Source organism: Ixodes scapularis, unplaced genomic scaffold (genome assembly GCF_016920785.2).
Source record: "Ixodes scapularis isolate PalLabHiFi unplaced genomic scaffold, ASM1692078v2 PGA_scaffold12__126_contigs__length_90152505, whole genome shotgun sequence".
NCBI classification, from domain to species: domain Eukaryota; kingdom Metazoa; phylum Arthropoda; class Arachnida; order Ixodida; family Ixodidae; genus Ixodes; species Ixodes scapularis.
This window is the reverse complement of record NW_024609838.1, coordinates 67766494-67786683: the sequence shown is the minus strand read 5'-3', so window position 1 is coordinate 67786683 and position 20190 is coordinate 67766494. Positions and strand designations below refer to the sequence as shown.

Genomic DNA, 20190 nt, shown 5'->3' with positions numbered 1-20190 from the left:
GCACTTCTCCGACGTCAAAAGGTGGAAATAGAGGAACCACAATTTAGGATGTACTAAACACTCCAGTCGGCGACACGCTCTGGGAATCGTAGCAGAGGTGCCTCCTTTGCCCGAGGAGGCACCGGTTTGACAGCATCTTGGTGCTGTGCCTGTTCTTATGCAGGCTGTGCATCCGGCCAAGACGGTGGTCGTGGCCTACGGCTCCTTCAAAGACGTGGCCTTCGAAGGGGGACCTAGACCGTGGCCCATGCTTAAGCAAGGTCACTACGTCAAGTGTAAGTTTATTTGCATCGTCGTGCGCAGCTCGACGGATGCGTCTGCTACTGAAAAAAACGAGCACTTCAAAAATTTCGTGCTAGCATTGTTTTTAAATCAACTGAAGAGTGTGTTGGTAAAATTGACTGACAACAGAAAGAATAAAGCAAACTCGGGACAAGGGACGACAAACATTTTCATGAAGTGTTCATTATGATTCGTCCAGAGTTTGTTTTATTTTTTCTGTGGTCAGTCAATTCTTTTTAAACTGGAGAGCTAGAACTATATTTTTTCGTATGGTCATATACCTTTTTGGCGAATTTTGTGGGACTAGCGACACATTTTGGGGTACAGAGTAATTTGTTATGGGAGTTGGGTACGAAAATTGAAACTTGCGAAGCAAATCTGAACCATCGCGCAATTATAGATCTGCACAATGTTCAAGCTCTTTTGGACGGAGAACATTGCGCCAAACCTTGGGCAAGCAACAGTTGAAACATTTAGGACATGACCATCTAATCTATGAATTTCGATTATCACTTCGCCGCTCCATTCCCATTTTCCACAGTCATTAGTTGAGCACAATAATTTGAAGTTTATTACTTTCAAATGTGATGGCATTTCTTTTTGACCCGGGTGGGTTGTGCCTCTTGCAGTGGTGGCAGACAATACATCCCTGGTCAGCATCATGCGCATCATCGACCCCCACCGGAACAACCGTGAGTGCCCATTTCTCATCATTTTTAGGCTGTGCAACTGGTTCAGCTTTGGCTGGAATCGAATTTGAATCTAACGGTGCCGGACAATGGCCAATCGTATGGAATGGAATTCCGAAACTTTTACTGAACCCCTTGAGTGGCCGTTTTTGGCAGGTTTGGTCCCGTGCAAAAGACTGTAGCGTGCTTTATGAAGTATACTTATTTATCGAAGACACAGCGATCTGTGGGCTCAAAGTTAATTCGTGGCTGCATGCCCCCAAACTTTTTCTCAAATTGTACTTTTCGAGACGCGGTGCTACGCAAAGTGGCACCTCGGCCTCGGAACCTATTGTCACTCTCTTCGAATGGCCTCGACCAACATTTCTTTATTTGGAACTAGGACCTTCTCATTTGGTTAATTACTAAATTAGTTTACATGACTAATTTTTAGATCTAAGCGTTCGCCGTAAAGCGCTAGGTAAAACGACATAGATTCGCCCTTCTGGAACGGCAAAGGGGCGAACCGAAACAAAAAAGTCCCGCAAACGAAACTTTCCGCATGCCATCAACGGGTATAACATTGCTCTACACGTGAAAACAAACTCCTCAGACCAGTTGGGAGGTCAAAAGAAAATAAAAACAAACTTCTGTGGGAGCATGCCCGCATACATTCTGGCGCGGCACTCGAAGACAAAGACCAGGGAGCATCGAATGTGTCCTGCACATTCGATGCTCCTGGGATTTAGCTGGATTTTTATTCTTTGTATTATCAATATATATTGCAATATCTTATTTTCTATTGATTTTTATGTTATTTTTATTATGGTTTTGTTTAGTTATTCTATTTATTTTTCTATTTTTATTTATTTTGTTGTTTATTTTTACTAATTTTATTATTTTCATTCGAAACCTGCCGCTCTAGCCGTTACGTTTTCATTAAAATAAATTAATTTTTTTACCATTTCGGACCCTCTGTTTTACTCAGCTCAGTGGCTTTAGTATCTGACTGCCACTGCACCGACCCAGCTTTGAACCCCGCCGGGGCTCGAACTTTGTGTGTGAACTTAAATATACAACCTTAACGTACATACTAATGCTCGCAGCGTGTTGCTCGGTCATGACGCTTGCTACGACGCTCATTCGTGACACTTTTCTCATAGAAAACTACCCACGAAACAGATTCTGTGTTGAATGTAAACTTTTTTGATACTTCCCATAATGCCAACTAAGGCAGGATGTGTCATGTGCTTGTGTCCTAGTTTCTAACCGTTTTGACCTATTCAGTCTCTTTTGCCCGTTGGGCTTCTGGATTTATAAATCACCCCGATTAGGACAGCGGGCCATTTTCATAGGTTTAATTTTTTTGTCAAAATCTGTCCAGAATGTCGCTCTTTCTAAACTTTAACGTCATTTGCGCACCTCGGCCCTCATTCTTGACGCCCGGTTGTGCAGGAGACCTTCATGTGTTCAGGATTCTCTGCAAGGACCTCGGGGAAACGGTGAGGCTCCCGTTCTGGAAATGGATGGGGATTCACACTTGGAACACATAGAGCCTTTCTCTCGTGTCTAGTGTGTGACCACACTGAGTGTTTTGGGTAATGTTTGAAGAGGTTTAGCTGGCTGCTTGAATGCAAGCTTAATAGAAGCAGCAACCCCTGGCTGTGTAGAAGCTTTACTGTTTTTCTTGTTGTCTAGTCGGCATGTCAGTGCAGTAAAGAATTTGCTGTTGCTCTCACACTACATAGTGTTTTGGTGTACCGCTGAGTCTCGACTTTGGCTGAAACCTTTAAAGTTGCAGCATAAATCAGCTTTTAGCATAGGACGACGTCAGGGACAGCACGCCTAGTTGGCATGCTGTCCCCAATGTCGTCCTAGGTGGCGTCCTAGAAGCCATCCTTGTCGTTCTAGATGCCATCCTAGAGGTTGTCCTCGATATTTTAGTAGAAGTTGTCCTAAACGCGGTCATTGACGTTGTTTTATACACCGTTCTAGACGCCGTCCTTGAACTAGGCTTTGATGTGGGCACAAATATATTAGAACCGTTTCATGACCGTACCAGTTCTTTTCCTGATTGTTTTCGCTACTGACATTCCTGTAAAGCTACCGCATTTCATCGTGTTTGGTCAAATGAATGTGCGTGCAATTGTTTTTTTGATGTGTAAAAGACGTTCTGGCAATGTGGTGGAAGTGAAGCATGTCTCTCTCTGATGGCAGGGCCTGGAACTGAGGGTTGGCAACAATGCCTCGGCCAGTCTTCCGAACCCTGCCAGGAACCAGGCTTCGGTCAAGTGAGTGCAGAGCCTTTGTGTTGCGGGCCTTTGTGGTGCGGGCCTTTGTGGTGCGGGCCTTTGTGGTGCAGGCCTTTGTGGTGCAGGCCTTTGTGGTGCAGGCCTTTGTGGTGCAGGCCTTTGTGGTGCAGGCCTTTCTGGCGCAGGCCGTCTTGTTGTTCTCGTACAACCCCGTGCCTTTTGCTCGGACCAAAATTTGCCGAAAAATTTGCTTCTACATCTTCCCACTTTACTATGGTCTGTTGCAACTCAAGAAGGCAGGGCGAGGGTAAGACAAGCCGGGGAGGAGGAAGCAAACGGAACGCTGCAGAAGAGAGGGGGAAACCTCCTCCTCTCTGTAGTCTTCAGTCTGCTTCCTCCTCCCCGGCCCGTCTTAACGTCGCCCTACCTTCTTCAGTTGCAACGGACTATAGAGCAAATGCTGTTCGCTCTGCTAAATTGGAAAGAGGTAGGAGGAGCTTCCCCTGAACTCTTAGCCGCTCACTATAAGTAACTTGCAAACAGATTTTTAATTGCTACATTTGAAAGTGCAGATTTACTAGTTATGTTGCTTCAAAGGGTCGTATCCAGGCTGTTTGCAAGCATGCAGTCAAATCTCGTTAATTCAAACTCTAAGGGGACTGAAAATTTGTTTGAATAAAGCAAAGTTTAAATTATCAAGAGTATCCCCCCATCGAGACACATAGGATGAAACCTGCATGTTACTTTGAATTATCTGCATGTCTGAATTAAGAGAGTTTGAATTAACGAGATTTTAATGTATTTTGAAAAACAAAGTTTTGCTTCCGGTGCGTTTCGATTCAGAGTTTGGATCTGAGCAGATTTTTCGAGAGTTGGATATCTTATAAGTAGGGTTTTGTGTTTTCGAACAAATCAAAGAAACTCCGAAAAACACTCGCCAATAAAATTTTTGCCAATTCGGATATTAGTTTCGCTTTTGCAGTGCGCTTTTCTAGAGGATGGAAGCTCGATGAAGTCTTCAGTTTTGTTATCTTGAGGTGCGCGCAAACAACGTGAAAAAAAAAAATACTGTCTCTTGTTTATTTTTTTATTTTTTCATATTTGGCCGTAATATTAAGACGTTGAATTTTGTTCTGCTAGCTCACGTTTTGGGTTGTCTCTACCTATCGAGGAAGGCGCCTACTAAAACTCCCTAATTCTACAATGACACAACCACACATATGCACATTTATATATTTAACATTTGATAGATGCTTAAAACAGTCAGTAGTGTAGTGCAACGCAACGCTTGGAGTTGGTAATAACGTCATCTCGCAAGAGAATGCCGGCGGCGCTACCGATTTTAGCCGTCCCAGTAGTGCCTCATTTGGCCACAGTGGCGCTGATGATCAACCGATGCTGGCGCACTCTGGAACCCTGCCCAGAGCCTATTGCTGAGGAGCAATGTTTGATCGGGCTTCCATCTAAGATTATCACTTCTTGGCAGGCTTTTTAGTAAAATCTGACCCTTGCTCCACTAAAAAAGGTGCCTTTTTCGCCCACAATGTGCAAGGAAGTGAAAGTGATAGCTGCAGCACCTTCGCGCGATACGGGAAATCTGGTGTTGCCGCAAGCTCGAGGATGGTGCATGACGACGCCATTTTTCCCACATTGTGCGAGCGTGTTACAGCCTTTTACTTCTTTGCACGATGACGGGAAAACCTGCGCCAATGCAAGCAAGACGCAGGATTTCTCGGTGACGTCGAGCGGTGAAGGGAGGGGGTTAACGTTGGACGTTCAGCGATGAGCAGAGTGAGGGACCCAGAGAAAAGAGGCAAGCTCTGCAGGCAAGGAAAGGTGACGAGTTTTGGCAGACATAGTTTACGTTTCGGGGTGCGTTTGAGAAGTAGAGATGTTATGCTGAAATTTTCCAAAACCTTTCAATATTACGCATAGCAGTTGGATACTGCCAAGGTGGGATTTCGTATTACGCGAAAAATGTTATTAAACACCTGTTTTGAAGTTGTCGTTAGCAGACGACGCTTCCTCGTTGTCGCACCATTGTCATGAGGGCTCTCCTCTTCCCCCTTTGTGCGGTGTGACCCATGGGAAAACCAGACTTCTGTCTTGTGCCATGAGGGGAGGAAAGGTTTTTGTATCTCTGCTACGACGACAGACTGCCAACACAGACATTGAAATCAATGCAAGTGTCACCGGCAACGCTATCGCTTTAAAACTCATTATTAAATAGCTTTTGGCAGCTTGCTGTTTATTGGCCCAAAGAAGCTCAATGTTTATAATTCTTCCACCTCTGGCTGTTTGGGAATAGGCTTGCACCGTATAACAACCCCTTGGAGACTAGTTCACACGTACGGTTGGTTGGTTTACACATACAATGCAGCGCTACCTCAGTGCTGAATCAACACCATGGAAACAGCACTGGTGCGAAGCTGTCTTGAACATAGCAGCACTTTTTCAAATATAATTAGCAGTGACACGATGCTGTATCAGTGTGGTACACTAACATAGCGCGAAGTAGGTAGGTGCTAAAATGACAATATTTCTAGTGCCAGCTTCGTGCTGCACTGTATGTGTGAATAGGCCTATACAACTCGGTGCTTACTCGTCGCTGACTTTGTGCTATGTCAGCACCAGCTTTGTGCTGTATTGGTGCTCCACTGTATGTGATCTGGCCTTTTCAAGTTTACACATAATGCAGCACAGAGTCAGCAGCTCTCCGCTGCATGTATGAGCCGGTCTTTATGACGGACTCTGGGTCACAATGGCTCTCCCAGAGTGCTTAATAGAAAAATCTTGGATTTGTCACAAACTTTTGGTCAACCTTAAATGTTGCGACCCCTGTGCACGCACACACACACGCACACAAAAAGGTGACTGTTTTTTAAATAATGTTTTGTTTTTGTGGAAAAACACATATTAGGTCAAAAGAGCAGACCTGGGCAACACATCGCCTGTTGCGTCGCGTCCGTCCGCGACGTCTGATATCTGCAGCTGACCCATAAATACGCCCCTGGGTTCAGATAAACGGCAATAATGACTTTAAGCAGCAGGGTGACTGCAGCATACTTCTTGCGAAACCCATCCTATTTATTGGCTCTACTTGTACCTTTTTGACTAACGCTGTCCCGCGGTCCCTCTCCTCCAGGTTTGTGTGTGGGCCACCCAGCAGCGTGGAACTGCACGTCAAGAGTCCCAAGGGCAGCCGGGCCGCCTCCTGCCCCACCGAGGGGGACAAGGTGCGCGCACTCTTTTAAGGAAGTTGTCACCTTTCTCCGCACAAAGCGTCGAGGCAGGGCGTTGGGTTTTATTCTCGGGACACCCCCGGTCAGTTGTTCTCCGCAGGGTTGCACATTTGCACAGACAAAGAAAGCCGCAGTCACACTGCTGTTACGTCATACAAAAGACGGTCTGCAGACTGAGGCGCGTTTCTTTTTTGTATGGCAGTCCTGTCACGTTGGTTGCACAAAAACTGTCTTGGGACATGTTTGAACATGCTTAGAAGCAAACATGCTTCGAACATGCTTGTAGCACATCTTCAGATGATCCTGCCATCACGTCTTCAGCAAATGCCGTGTCTTTTGTATGATGTACGGACAGTGTGACTGCAACTATGCTGAAATCTGAGGAACTTGACGTTGGAGACATCTTAAGTCACTTCGCCGCCGCCCATTTAAACTTTATTCAAAGGAACAGGAACTCCCCGACATTGTTTTAAAATATTTTTATAGGACATCTATGTTTTACACAAGATTTACCCAAAAAGAAAAAAAAAAAATGTAGAGCAATATTTACATTGCGTGGCTCATTTGAACGATTCCGAAACACCCTTCCGTCAAAGTGTGAGACTGACACTCCTTTGGTAGAAAGACATACACTTTTGGAAATGCAACATTTTACGGGAAGATCTAACTATACATCTCTAAGAAAACTGCCTGTTGCACGCAAATGATATCCCGTCCTTTGGTTTCCGCCAAGTGGCCCGCTCAAGCCACTGAACGAGTAGTGTTTCAAAGTATCGACGCTTCAGCCAACGAAATTGGGCGTGGAAAGAAAATCACAAGATTGTGCCACATTCGCTGCGCATGATTGGTTCAGCTGGCAATGGCAAACGCGCATGGATGACAAGCAGCATGACGATGCACTTTTGGCACTGCTTGATTCGCTTCATCAAATTGTGAAGTTGGCCGCAGTTGGACCTAATGGGAAGGGGAATGTAGTGTTTATCGTAAGGCCGTGGTGTCCGTTCCACCGTAATGCCTCCTCGTGGCCTCCTTGCGTCGGCTGTAAGGCCGCACCTTGTCAACGTGGTTTGCCGTTAGGCAGGAGGGCTTAGGCATACCCCCTTTCTGTGTACGGCGGCGCAGGTGTGCGTGCTGAGCTCCCAGGAGGTGGAAGTGGAGGTGGTGGTGAAGGACCCCCTCGGGCGCAAACTGGCCAATGTGTCCTCCCTGGACGTGCACTGGGAGCTGTCGGACTACTCCCTGGCCACGCCCAGCAGCCACCGGGACCTGCTGATCCACACGGACGGCTCCGCCGGCTACCGCAGGGTCTCGCGCAGTGAGTGCCGGACCGTGTCTCAGCCGACGCGCGATTGATATGTAGCCGATCTGCGTCTCGCGTGCACCCAACATGTGTGTGACATGTGTCCGACTTGCAGTCAACATATGTCCGATGTGCAGCCAACATGCAGCTGTGATGGTCCAACGTACGACCATCACACTGCCAATATGCTGCCGACATGCATCCAACATGCCACAATGAAGTGAAGTCAGAAAGAGTGCCGTATGCATCTTGGGACTTGACTCGATCCTGCCCGATGCAATAGAATGGCAGTGCCTCTAGTTTCTTTCTGGGTTAAGGACAGCGGTTGGGTTGGATGCAGTGGTACAGGGAGGGTCTTCAAGGTGGCAGAACTCTCGCAAAAAACAGTGCCTTGGTTGCTTTTACAGCGATAGAATTTATGGGCTCTTTGCACCGCTGGAAATGACGTCGGTTGTTGATGTTGTAGCAGTTATGGTAGTTGTCATTGTTGATGTTGTAGTTCGTGATGAAGGGCGTCTGTCGTCAACGTTGCCAAATCCTCGAAAAAAAATTTCCCACCCTATAAAAAAATGTTGTTGCAGCACTGTCAATGCCAAGAGCTCTTGCCGGGAAATGCACTCCTAAACAAAAAAGAATTGAAAGCATTCGGAACAAAACAGATGTCTGTCTCGTTCCAAACTCTTTTGTTCACGCGCTCCAAGTGCGAGAATGGGACACCTATGCCCTACAACTTACCGTACCTGAGGATTAACGCGGGACTGCTTATTTTTCGGGTTAAGGATGGCAGTTGGGTAGGATGCAGTGGTGAACGCATGATCTTCAGCCCCATCTGTCACTGTTGGGGAAGATACCGTGGCCTTCAACAGTGGGGCTGTACTTGACACGGAAAGGAAAGGGATTGGTCCTTCCAAACGCTGCCCCAGCGGCTGTGTCTCAGGGCTGCAGTTTGCTGTTTGGGAAGCTCTGGGAAGATGTGCACAAACGGTGGTTTTCTGTTGGTCCGGACAGTCGTCCCTGTTCTAGAGGCCGATCTGGTCCATAATCGTTCCAACGATTTGTTCAGCCAAAATATTGTAGCCAAGGGTTCATTCTGAAACTGAAAATGAATTTCTAGTGTCCGAAGCAGGTTCTTGGCGAGTCGAGTCTCGGCGATTCAAAGTCTGCCTACATGCCCCAGTCAACCACACCGCTTGAAATAGTAGAGTTTTATGGCCTATTCGACTGGGGCACACCGCACCTGTCTAGTGCGTTTAACTCTTTCCACTTTAGTACACGAAAGACTGGCGGGGAGAGAAGGAAGCTCCCCTCTAGCCTTCCGTATACCACGAACCGCACTGCACCTGTGCGATGCGGGCGCCAGACAAATTTGCCATTAGAGTAGGGGGCCCGAAACCTTGGGGGCCCCAAAGAAATGGAGAGATACTACGGTATGCATCAGCGGGTGGCTCAAATCTTCTAAAATCATACTTCAACAGGGAAAACCTTTACATGCGGCTAGAGACTCGAAGGAATTTCCGAGCTTGGGAAGACCCCCCCCCCCCCCCCCCCCCCAGAGTCTGGAAACTTCGTTTGAGAACCCATGATCTAGGAAATTGGTTGATTAGTTTCAGGGCCACTTAACCAATGTCTCTATGACTTTTTCGACGACCCGCCGGGTTTGTTCGGTGTGGGCAATGACGAGTCGGTCAGAATCTGAGGAGTCTTCCTACGTATAGACTTCCAGGTGATCCGGCCCAAGCAGAAGTCCGGGGCCTTGACCGTGACGGCCAAGATTGTGGGCTACAACCACCAGATCCTCAGGCACTCCTCGCTGCCCAACGTGGTAAGCAAACCGCCCTCTTCCAAAGCGGAACTACCGCGTCCCAAAAAGTGGTTCCTCGATTTTCGCCTGACCTTGTGGAAGTGTCACGCCTTTGCCGTCCGCGATCCTGGCTGTGCCGCAGCAGTGGTAATAAATGTGGCCGACGCATGTTTCGCTGCTAGAGTGTCCACGGAAGCCGGGAGGTGGAACGCCGCGACTGTCAACTGCCAGGATTACAATGTCCTCAGCACTACACTCTAGCTTTTGTGACATTATTTGTTTCTACTTGTGAAGCACTTGCGGCGGAATAGGACTCTGAACATGCCAGTTGTAGACACTTTCCAGTCATCATAGTAGAACTGACGTGGCTTTCAAGGTTTCTCGAAGATAACGATCCAGAGCCGCCAGGCTTGGGCAGTTCTGAGCGTTGCTTGCTGGGATTGAGAGTTGGAGGGAAAAACTTCCTCGCTCACTTAGGTCGTCTAAAATTGTTACAGCACTTCTCCAGCGCTAGTACGGTTAGGGTGAAATTGCTTCTGTAACTGCCGATGAAAGCAGTGCCTCAAACTTCTTAATCATAGGCCCCCCCCCCCCCCTAAAATGTTTTTTTTTTTTTGCTGCTCTTATTAAATTAGGTTTTTGAAGATGCTAGAAATACTGCCTTGTTCATTTATTTATTTACTAATACTGCTCACTTTTTTGTGAACGCCTAGCGGCGTGGTGGGAATGACATTGCTCATTTCTTTAATGGATTATGTGGCTCGGTATTCAGTCGCTGACCGATTTTTCGGTCTTCACAGGGTCCGGAAAATTGTCCGAGTAATTTAGCAGTCCGAAAGATCAGCAGATTAAAAATCTTGCCTTTATTATGTCTAAACGAGGTTTAAAATGGCCGTAAATAGTGCCTTGCTTCGAGTTACGCCTGCACGGCTTGTTTTAGGTTACGCCTTCGTTTGTGTTCGGCAACTTTCTGTTAGCTTGAGAATCGCTGCCTTCTTTTGAATGAAAAAATGCTGTATGAGGGGGAAAAGGGAGAGGCGGCCCTAGCAAAATCAGATTTGGGGGGGGGGGGGAGGGGGAAGGGCTATGGGGCTGGGCCCCATGGCCCCCTTCTCCCCTCCCACTGGCTATGTGCCTGATACTGGTAAACATGTATGTTTTTGTTGCATTATAATGTACAACTCGCACTGTGGATGATTTTGGGGGGAGCGGAGATGTCCCTTTTTGCAAGGCACAACTGCATTACTACTCGGTGTTTCTTAGTTCAGCCTGATGTCACCTTTTACTCTTACTGCATAGCACTTCCCTTCCAGGGGAACTGGTAGTGTTAGTAGGCCTAATGCTTGGCAAGTTTGTGAGGTGCTGATTTGGTGATTGACAATCCAGCATGCGGTCAGTCCGACGGTGAGCGGCTCTGTGAGCTTGGACCTGGTGCAACCAGCCCGGCTGTCGTCTTCGAAGGTGTCGGTCTTCAATCATCCGTCCCACTCGGTGAGTAGCCACTCGTGGTCCCTTGGCGGCTACAAATGCCTGTTCAAGCGAATCGCTGCACTTCTGGAGATTTGTTTTCCAAGCCAGCATATGCTATCGGACTTCTGAAATGATGAAAGGTCTTCGACATGCAGCTAAAATTTTAATAGAATGTTATAGGTTGCCTGCAACCTTTCATTGGGACATGCAAGCTTTTCTCAGGACGTGCGACCTTTCGTCAGGATGTGCAAAACTGTTGGGATGTGCAACCTTTCGTTGGGATGTGCAACCTTTCGTTGGGATGTGCAACCTTTCGTTGGGATGTGCAACCTTTCGTTGGGATGTGCAACCTTTCGTTGGGATGTGCAACCTTTCGTTGGGATGTGCAACCTTTCGTTGGGATGTGCAACCTTTCGTTGGGATGTGCAACCTTTCGTTGGGATGTGCAACCTTTCGTTGGGATGTGCAACCTTTGTTAGAGGCCGACGTACACTTCGTGCTTTACACTTTTGCTCGCCTCCTCCTTTTACTATATGCCATCTGGGAATTAGGCCGGCACTTTGGGTGCCACGTGGCACCACCTCTGTCTCAGAGGCAGTCTTCCTTTAGGACCCTGTGCCTGTCCCAAGTTGTGTCTGTGAAGTCTGCTCATCCCCAGGGTTTCCCCGTGACTGTGTGTTCTCCCGGCTTGCAGGAATTGTAGAAAGGTTTGGCCACCACCGGGGCAGCAGCGCATGTGCCGGCAAACCGAAGCGTTCGGTCGATCGGCAGTCATCCCTCCAAATGCTCGCTTTGCGACCTAACACCCTTCTTGACTAACACTTGTCCCTCTGGTGGTGGCCATGAGCACTTTAGCTCCCTCAGTGTTAGCAACCTCGAGTTGTTTGCACCCCCCCCCCTCCACCCCCTCTGCTCCGCTTTGCATGTGGACGGTGGGCAGTACAAAATAAAACATTTGTCAGGATATTGGTGCGGTGGTGTTTTTTTTTCCTTTTGCGACTCTTAACTATATCTGTAGCAGGAGTAACAGATAAAGTTAAAAGGCAGAAAACTTTATTTGACACATAAATGTGGTTCAAGAAATTATATTGTATAGTGCAGCAGGAAAATTGTCAATAGAAGACTATATAATTTTTTAGTATTTGAAAACATCTCCGTATTACTCGATTGATCCCTGATGCTTTGGTATTAGCATTTTGCAATGCTAATACCATTAAAAAAGGACACTACCTAACAATTGTCAATTTTTTTAAAGTCAATTTTTCATCTAGTTTCTTAGCTTGCAAATCACCTGATGGCTGTTGCCAGGAAATTTCACTCCTGCAACTAAAGCGTTTTTTATGGAAGAAATTTTTTTGGCATGCCGGAAGCATCTAAGGGGTTTTTCACGTTTTAAACTCTTTCATCCCTGTTTGTTTTTTCCCATCAAAACTCTCTTCAGCAAGATAATCACTTGGTAATGAAGTGATGTGTGGAGCCAATTTTTGGGGTTTTCATTCTGAAATTTTGTAAGGAATGTAACTGAACTTTCTGCATTTTCATGCTCTATTGTTATAAAACGCTGCAAATACTTCACCTTATGCACACACACAAAAAAAGAAAGAAATGTATTATCGTATTCACTCGCATAATAAACGCACTCTCATATTGAACGTACCCCCCACAACGAGCATCAATATTCAGACTTTTTTCTTTCCCTCCCGTAATCAACGCACCTCCAATTTTTGGATCCGCGAGTCTCGAATTGCGTCCAATTTAGGAAGCCACCAAGTCAGTTTTCTTTTGCCGCTAAGCAGTCAGACCAAGCCAAGCAAAGCCGCTCTCGTAATGGCCGCGAGTGCGTAGTAATTGCGGAAGTGATCGACCGTGAAATCGAATGTCGCGCACTCGTTTGTTTATTTACCCTTGAGTCGAGGAATTGCCAAGCCCCGGACATTCTTCGCTTATCGGGTGTATTGTAGTCGACAAACAAGCTGTCTGTGGTCCGCTTTCGGACAGTGAAATCGTGAAAGTGGTTAGGCCTAATTTCACATACTCCAGGTAAATGTGTTTATTTAATCCGTAACAGAACGGCACACCGAGGTGCACGCTGCGTTGTAGGCCGAGAGTGTCTGGTAGCGTCTCCGTGAACGAAACTTGATCCGTGCAAGCGGGTTCAGCGGTTGGACTTTGTAAGAATTTTTATACGCGTAGTCGCAGATATACCTGAGCGTGCCGCCAGATACTAGCAATATATATTGCCTAAGAATGGTTGTGTTGCTTTTCGTGCTGAGTGAGCTTCGTAGGGCGCTTTTTTTTCGGCAAAAGGCACCCCGAAAGCGCCCTAAAAAGATTTGCAATTTACAAAGTATGGTTATTGTAGTGCATAGTTAAAAATTGCGCACAAAGGGACAAGGAAGGAGCACAGACAGGTGTACACTCACAACTTTAGTATATTAAGTGAAGAAAAGAAAGTTGAAGCACAATTTTTTACAGGGTACAACGTCACCAGGGGGACATTGTCTCCTGTAAAAAATTGTGCTTCATCTTTCTTTTCTTCACTTAATATACTAGAGTTGTGAGTGTGTGCCTGTCTGTGTTCTGTGTTCCTTCCTCGTTTGTCCTCGTCCCTTTGTGCGTGATTTAACTATGTTCAACGTTTACCAACTCGCCCAGCTTACTACTCTTCTACATTTTATTGTGGTGCACCCCCGACCAGCCGCGGGTGTGCTTCCATCACTGGAGACGTGCCACAGTACCTTGCCATGTCATATTGGCACCTAATATTACATTTGCAAGAAGTGTGTAAATGCAAGAAATTTTACCCCGTAGAATGCCCCCCCCAACTATGAGTCAATTTTTCAGGAAGAAAGTGTGTTCATTATGCGAGTAAATACGGTATTATTTTTTATTGGAAATTGCTTCTGTAATTGTCCACAACTGCATGACACAGGTGTTATGCTTTATGTTTCACCACAATAACCGGCCATTATCCTTGCCATTTCTAAACAATAGTTTTCCTCAAGGCACAGTGTTCATTGGATGTACTTTTATACAACTTTTGAAAAGTATTATTTTCTAAATGTGAAACTTTGCATGGTCACATCTTTTCCAATGTCGAATATACCCTGCAAATTTTATGCAAATCAGAGTACCGGTTCAAAAATTTGCCTTTTAGAGTTGTGTATTCCCTTACAGGGTCAGTACAAAGATTTTAACGTTGAGAATTTGCAACATGTATTTTTTATAAATTTTGTCTCGACAAAAGTGATGGAAAAGACGTCACCCTCCCTCAAAATGTTGAAATTCTGCTGCATAATTGCAGTGAAAAAAAATTGATTATATTTAAATTTGTTGCCACGTATTGTGGTCTCGGATACTATGATGTGATGTCATGGAGGAAACTCTGTTTTAGACTAAAAAGCTGTGAAATTTTCTGCTCTATTTAAGGTTAAGAGGAAACCTGGGAATTGAAAACCAAAAAAATTGTGAAAAAGTTCCTCTAGTTTCTTTTTGGGTTAAGGACAGCATTTGTGTCAGATGCAGTGGTACAAGGAGGATCTTCAGGGTGGCAGGACTCTCACAAAATACAGTGCCTCCAGTTTCTTTTGCAGCGATAGGATTTATGGACGCATTCCACCACTGGAAAGGACGTCAGTTGACGTAGTTGTAGTAGTTATGGTGGTTGTTGATCTTGTATTTGGCAGTGTAGGGCATCCATCATAAATGTTGACAAATCCTTGAAAGCAATCTCCTGCCACCTGTGGGAATTGAACCTGGGTGCGCTGCGTCCGAAGCAGAGGTGTTATCGCTGAGCTATGCCACAGTGTTAACAACCCACTCTATGCTTCGGGCTCTCGACAGTTACATTTTGTATACAATTTTGGGAATCAGTTGGCGACGGGGCAGTTTCGATTGAACAGCCGTTGTCTCCAATCGCGCTACTAAGCACGTGCAACTCCAAGCCTACCGAAGTTGCCCTCACGTGCATGCGAACATGATTGCACGACAGAGGCACCAGCTGGGACGCTTGCAATTTATTGTTTTACATTTGCTTACTTTTAACAAAATCTGGCACGTTGGGAACCAGTGAAACGGTGGCAAGCAATTTTTTGGAACTGCTCGGCAACGCCTACAGCACTGTACACTTGTGGGATGTCTCAGCAGTAAAAGCACAAGCAGTGAGTTCCGTCACAACACGTCACATCATCGACGCTATCACGCGGCTACGGTGGAACGCTTGCGTCTGCCGCTTTGCACCATTCTCTCTTCGAGCTTCAGCGCATTTGCCGCTTTCGGGCGTTTCAAAGATCCACTGGCGATGAACTAATGAACAAGCCTCGTCTTCTAGATTGTAATGGATGGATGGATATGGCTTAACCCTTTACAAGGGCACTGAAAGATCCAAATAATTTTTTTAAGAACCGGAACTATTTAAAACGTTGCCGGGACAATACCCTCAGAATTGGAAGCTTGGCAACTCAGTATATGTTAAGTAAAGAAACAATTTCCAAAAGCCGAATTCGAAGCTCCCACGCGATCCACGCCTATGCAGCGACGTCCAAGATTGGGCTGTCCTGTCACTAGAGTTTCCCTTGCACCTCCGAATTGCCCCGACCGGAAGTGTTGTGTTTGCCCGCATCCCATGATCCACTGCTCTTCTTTGGGCGTGCCGCTTATTACTGAGTGGGCGACATTTCACTTTAGAGTTTGAAGTTTTTTTGGAGGTTCTTTCTGCGATCTCGAGTTCTTCGAAACGGTGCGAGGTTGAAGATAATGCGCAGTGGACTTCTCCGAGTGACGTGAGGAACCAAATCGCGCCGGTTCTGCTGAGAGGCTGCCTCGGCGTGGTTGCAAACGAAACTATGGCGCACACACACCAAACCCAGTTATTTTGACTTCCTCAATGCTACGACATGTGCCGAGCGTCGCTATGTTTTTCGAGCGAGGATAAAAAACCAGGAGGCGACATCACTTCTGGACTCAAATTTTCAGTATTTTATAAACAAGGGCTGTAGTGTGTTCGCAATTGCTTTAAAAATGTGTTTTATGAATGTCGTCATTCTAGAAATGTTGATTACAAAACTTCTACATTTTATAATCGATTACATCGCAAATAAGAAGTGAGGGGGTTAGGAGAGGGAGAGAACACCAAAAATAAGACTGCACGTGCGTAGGTAAATATTTTTCGTGTTGTGGCAGTTTTTTTCATGTCTATGACTACAACTTGCATCCTTTTAGTCAAGAAAATAATACAACCTTTGGAATGTCGGTGTCCCTCTTTATTTGGGTGGAGGTTTGCGCCACCTAGCCGAAGCTTTCAATTTGAACAATTACAGTCTCCGCGAAGTAGTTTTAGTAGTGAAAGTATTCTGATACCACAATCAACATGTTTCTGAACTGAAATTTTCTGGGGAATTGGGCTATCTACTTTATTTTGTTTTAAGTTTAAGCCCTTAGTGATAAAAAACTTTTCAAAAATTGACATAGGACAGATATGCATCTCATATTTTGAGGTAATAACTCTTCCGGTAACAATGCCCAAAATATGATAAGGGTAGGCACTTCACGATATGCAGTTTTTTCTAGTCTTTCTGGTACAGTGTAGACCGCATTTAACGTATGTCGCGGGAGTCGCGAAAATCCGCACTATAAGCGGTACCGCGCTATAACCAAAACATAAATTTTTCAGGCCAGAATACATGCCATCAGACAACTTACCTTTGTAAAACAATTTATTTTATGTTAGATGAAAAATAAAGCTTAGTTTGAGGAAAGTCTTTATTTCACCAGACTAGTACACTTCTCTCTCAAGTGTGTCACACATTTTTAAAGAAATGAGCGACTTTCGCCTGGTGCTGCCTTTTAACGGCGTCGCGGGTTGCGGACGGACGTTGCTAACGTCTGGATTGCTAACCCTAATCACTTTTCTCCGGCGATGAAAACGCGTGAAAATTCGCATCCTTTATACGGTTTGCGCCAGTAATACCTTCAACTTGAGCACAGGCACGAAATGCTCCAAATAAGAAATCCGGGCGATGTTTGAAAACACAAATGCCTAGAAAGCACCACTGTAGTCGAAGTAAACAAACACGACGACACGGGCGTTACTGCCATTTTGAGAGTGCCGCCACAACATCGCCGCACGAGTAGGTGGATCTTCCCTTGTAGTACGTGCTGGGTTATCGTAGCGACACACAACGAAAATTCACTGTCAAGGATAGCGCTTTTACGCGGAACGATGAGCGACGATCTTAACCGACGCCATGTTTGCGGATAGAAGCAGCCGGCCCACGACTGGCATGCAACGCGCGCAAACACTTCTCCTCGACCTGCGATTGGTCTGTCGTTGCGGTTGTTTCCAATGCAGCGGAAGGACGCACGCACGTGAACGACACTTGGATGCCTCCTTCCGTCGCTATGGCAACTGAAGCCTCCCTCTTCGCTTCTCCCCGCTTCTTCGAGCAACCTCCTTGCCCCGCGAGTGCGGCTCGCGGCTAGCGTCGTTATCTCGTGTCGCGCAGGGAAGCGTGCGGTCGGCGGGCTGTTCCAGAAACCGCACTATAACCGGTATTTCCCTTCGTGCGCCTGCATTTTAGGCGGTATGTAATTACATGGAGATCTATGGGAGGCGAACCGGTGGATTAAAAAAGCCGCGTTATACCCGGTCCTGCACTATAAGCGGTTACTTTGTAAGTGGTCTATACTGTACCTTCGTTTACGCAGTTTTTCAGCACGTTTTCTTTACGTGCACGCTTACTTTGCACCGATAGCAGCGTGCCTGCCGGAAGCGGGCCACGGGTTGGGCTACGTTGGAAGAAGCACGGCCAGCTGCTGGTTGGTCAGAAGGCCTCCGCGGTCCTGATTTGGCCCACGGGCCTGGGTTTGGAGACCCCTGCTTTAGAGCATTGTAGTAGCATGAGAGGAGAGCGGCAAATGAGCCTCCATGTTCAGGCAATTCCAATATTGTGTTTCTAACGTGGAATGTGTTTACTGCGTCCAAAAAAAGGGGTCCTTGGATCACCGCCAGATGACATCGTAGGAGCGTCATGCTGTCGCCGACCGCGATCCTGGCAGCGTCGCAGTGGAGGTGGTGGCTGTGGCAGACGCCTGTTCCGCTGCAGGTTCCTCTCCAGTGTGCCTATCCACAAAAGTTTCGGCAGCCAGAAGTTGGGATGCCACGACAAGAGCGTCGCTCGCATTCGCTAGTGCTTTTGCCAGCATTTCTTCGACAGACTGCCAGGATCGCAACATCCGACAGCAGGACACTCCGGCTTCCTTGACGTCATTTCTTGCCACTTCAGGACGCTGAGATGTGCTGCAGGCGCCATAGTTCCGGTATTACAGCATACCGATGAGAACTGCACGTGCCCCCGTCGAATCTGTTGAAATGTCTGCAGAGGACAGTTGGTTTGTTATCTGCTATTGAGATCGGGCACATTCCCTTTCCTTTTTTGCCCCGACGATTCCGTTGAAGTGCCCGGATGTATGTAGATAGCACTGCAGTCAAACAAAATAGTTGTGCCCAGAGAGCCCTTAGTGGATGGTCTATAGATGAAACTGAACCGCTAAGTTTGGCGAGAGAACTGCTAACTCGGCAACCCTGTATGCAGGCAAGCGTGAGCCTCCAGGATGGCTCAGGCTCCTTCCAGCTGGAGTGCTCGGACCCTGCCAAGGCCAAGGTCACCTTGGACGCTGCCACCCGGCAGATCAAGGTGGGCTCTCGGCCTGTGGGCTGTCGGATGCTACTTTTTTTGTTTCTGTTCATTTGGAAAGGGGATTGATTTATCGGTTGATAGATTTGGCTTTAAAGGGGCACTAAGATGAATTTCGAGATCGTCTTGTCATGGCGCAAACTCAATTTACACACCCTAGGCGTTTTATAATACCGATAATTACAATTGCATATGGCCTTTTTCGCTCTTAAAAACTTGAATGCTGACGTCCGGATGTTCGCTGGGGTCCAGACATTTGGCAGACATTTGCCAGAGTTGAGTCATTTGCCAGTCACTTACTGAATGTTCACTGGACGTTTGCCAGATGTTCGCCGGAGTTTGGCCATTTGCCGGAATTCGAATGTCCACCAGATTTCGCCCCTGTGATTGGTGTCCGCCTTCTGCATTGTTTCAGGTGGTGCCCCTGGGAGAAGGCAGCGTGAGTGTGAGGGTGCACGACCTGTGCCTGGACCTGCCTCCCCTCACCCTGGAGGTGCAGCTGGTGGGACTGGCCAGGCTGCATTTGCACACCCTCACCAAGGTCAGTGGCCACGCCCCTCTTCACTATTTCTTCACTCTGGAAGAGGAGGGGGCGTCAGTCTGTCAGCAGCGGCTTTTGCGAGAGCAATACTTGGTTAGCACTAAGTTAACGAAGTCGACCAAAACTTGTTCTTTTGTGCATGAGAAATGGTGAGGAGTTTCACATTCACGAGAAAACGTGAGGGGTTTCACAAAAAAGTGGGGATTTGCATGTGCGATGAGGCTTCCCCCAATAGATGCCACTCACTTAGGTGGATAGCAGACGTCTAGGCCACAAGTTCTTCCCTTGGTGTGGTGCGTCTGGCAATTGCTAGTTGCTACTCAACGAAAAGAAAGTACCTTTGAACTTTCTTGAACTTCTTTTTCGTTAAATTATTTCAAGTAGCCATGGAAAAGGCAAGGCAGCCATTGCTGCAGCTAGCAGATGACTCCGAAGCTCGGCATCGCAATGGCTTCATTTCACCCTCTGCACAAAGAGCGGGCGAGTTTGCTCGCTGCTTACCGGCCCGTTGTTTGCCGTTTGTCATCTGCCTGCGTGTCGTCCTGCAAAGGAAGTGACTGAGAGGGCCCTACATTGGAGCTCTGTTAAATTGTTTGAAGATTAATTGATTGATTGATCAAACATTGACTGGTCATAGATTGATCAATCACTCTTTAGGGCACGTCCTCATGTTTGAGACTTACAGGGAAAGCTTTTGCTGTCTTCCTAGGTGGAGCTTGGCCAGGAGATTGAGGCTCACGTGGAGCTGGAGGACTCTTTGGGGCAGTCTCTGTCGGCCTCATTACTGGATCTGGTCGGCCTCAGGCCCTTGTTGGGGGCACCCCTGCTCGAGATCAGGTCAGGGGTTTTTCCATGGTCCATGAGGTAAAGAAGCATGGGGATCTTAAAAGTAAAGAGTTCTAAGATCAGGAGTCTAAAACGCAAACTGAGGCGGTGTGCG

General features: G+C 46.8%; 1 protein-coding gene across 1 annotated transcript in view; it reads left to right on the top strand.

The window, feature by feature from the left end:
- The window catches only part of LOC8043222 (nuclear pore membrane glycoprotein 210), a 106697-nt gene that overhangs the window by 43915 nt on the left and 42592 nt on the right, over positions 1 to 20190 (top strand). Inside the window, exons 16-26 of the mRNA XM_040218742.3 lie at positions 164 to 275; positions 912 to 974; positions 2406 to 2452; positions 3168 to 3241; positions 6348 to 6438; positions 7567 to 7759; positions 9460 to 9566; positions 10932 to 11036; positions 18608 to 18709; positions 19125 to 19250; positions 19960 to 20087. Coding sequence (XP_040074676.1) covers positions 164 to 275; positions 912 to 974; positions 2406 to 2452; positions 3168 to 3241; positions 6348 to 6438; positions 7567 to 7759; positions 9460 to 9566; positions 10932 to 11036; positions 18608 to 18709; positions 19125 to 19250; positions 19960 to 20087 — 1148 coding nt within the window. The remainder of the gene's footprint in view (positions 1 to 163; positions 276 to 911; positions 975 to 2405; positions 2453 to 3167; positions 3242 to 6347; positions 6439 to 7566; positions 7760 to 9459; positions 9567 to 10931; positions 11037 to 18607; positions 18710 to 19124; positions 19251 to 19959; positions 20088 to 20190) is intronic.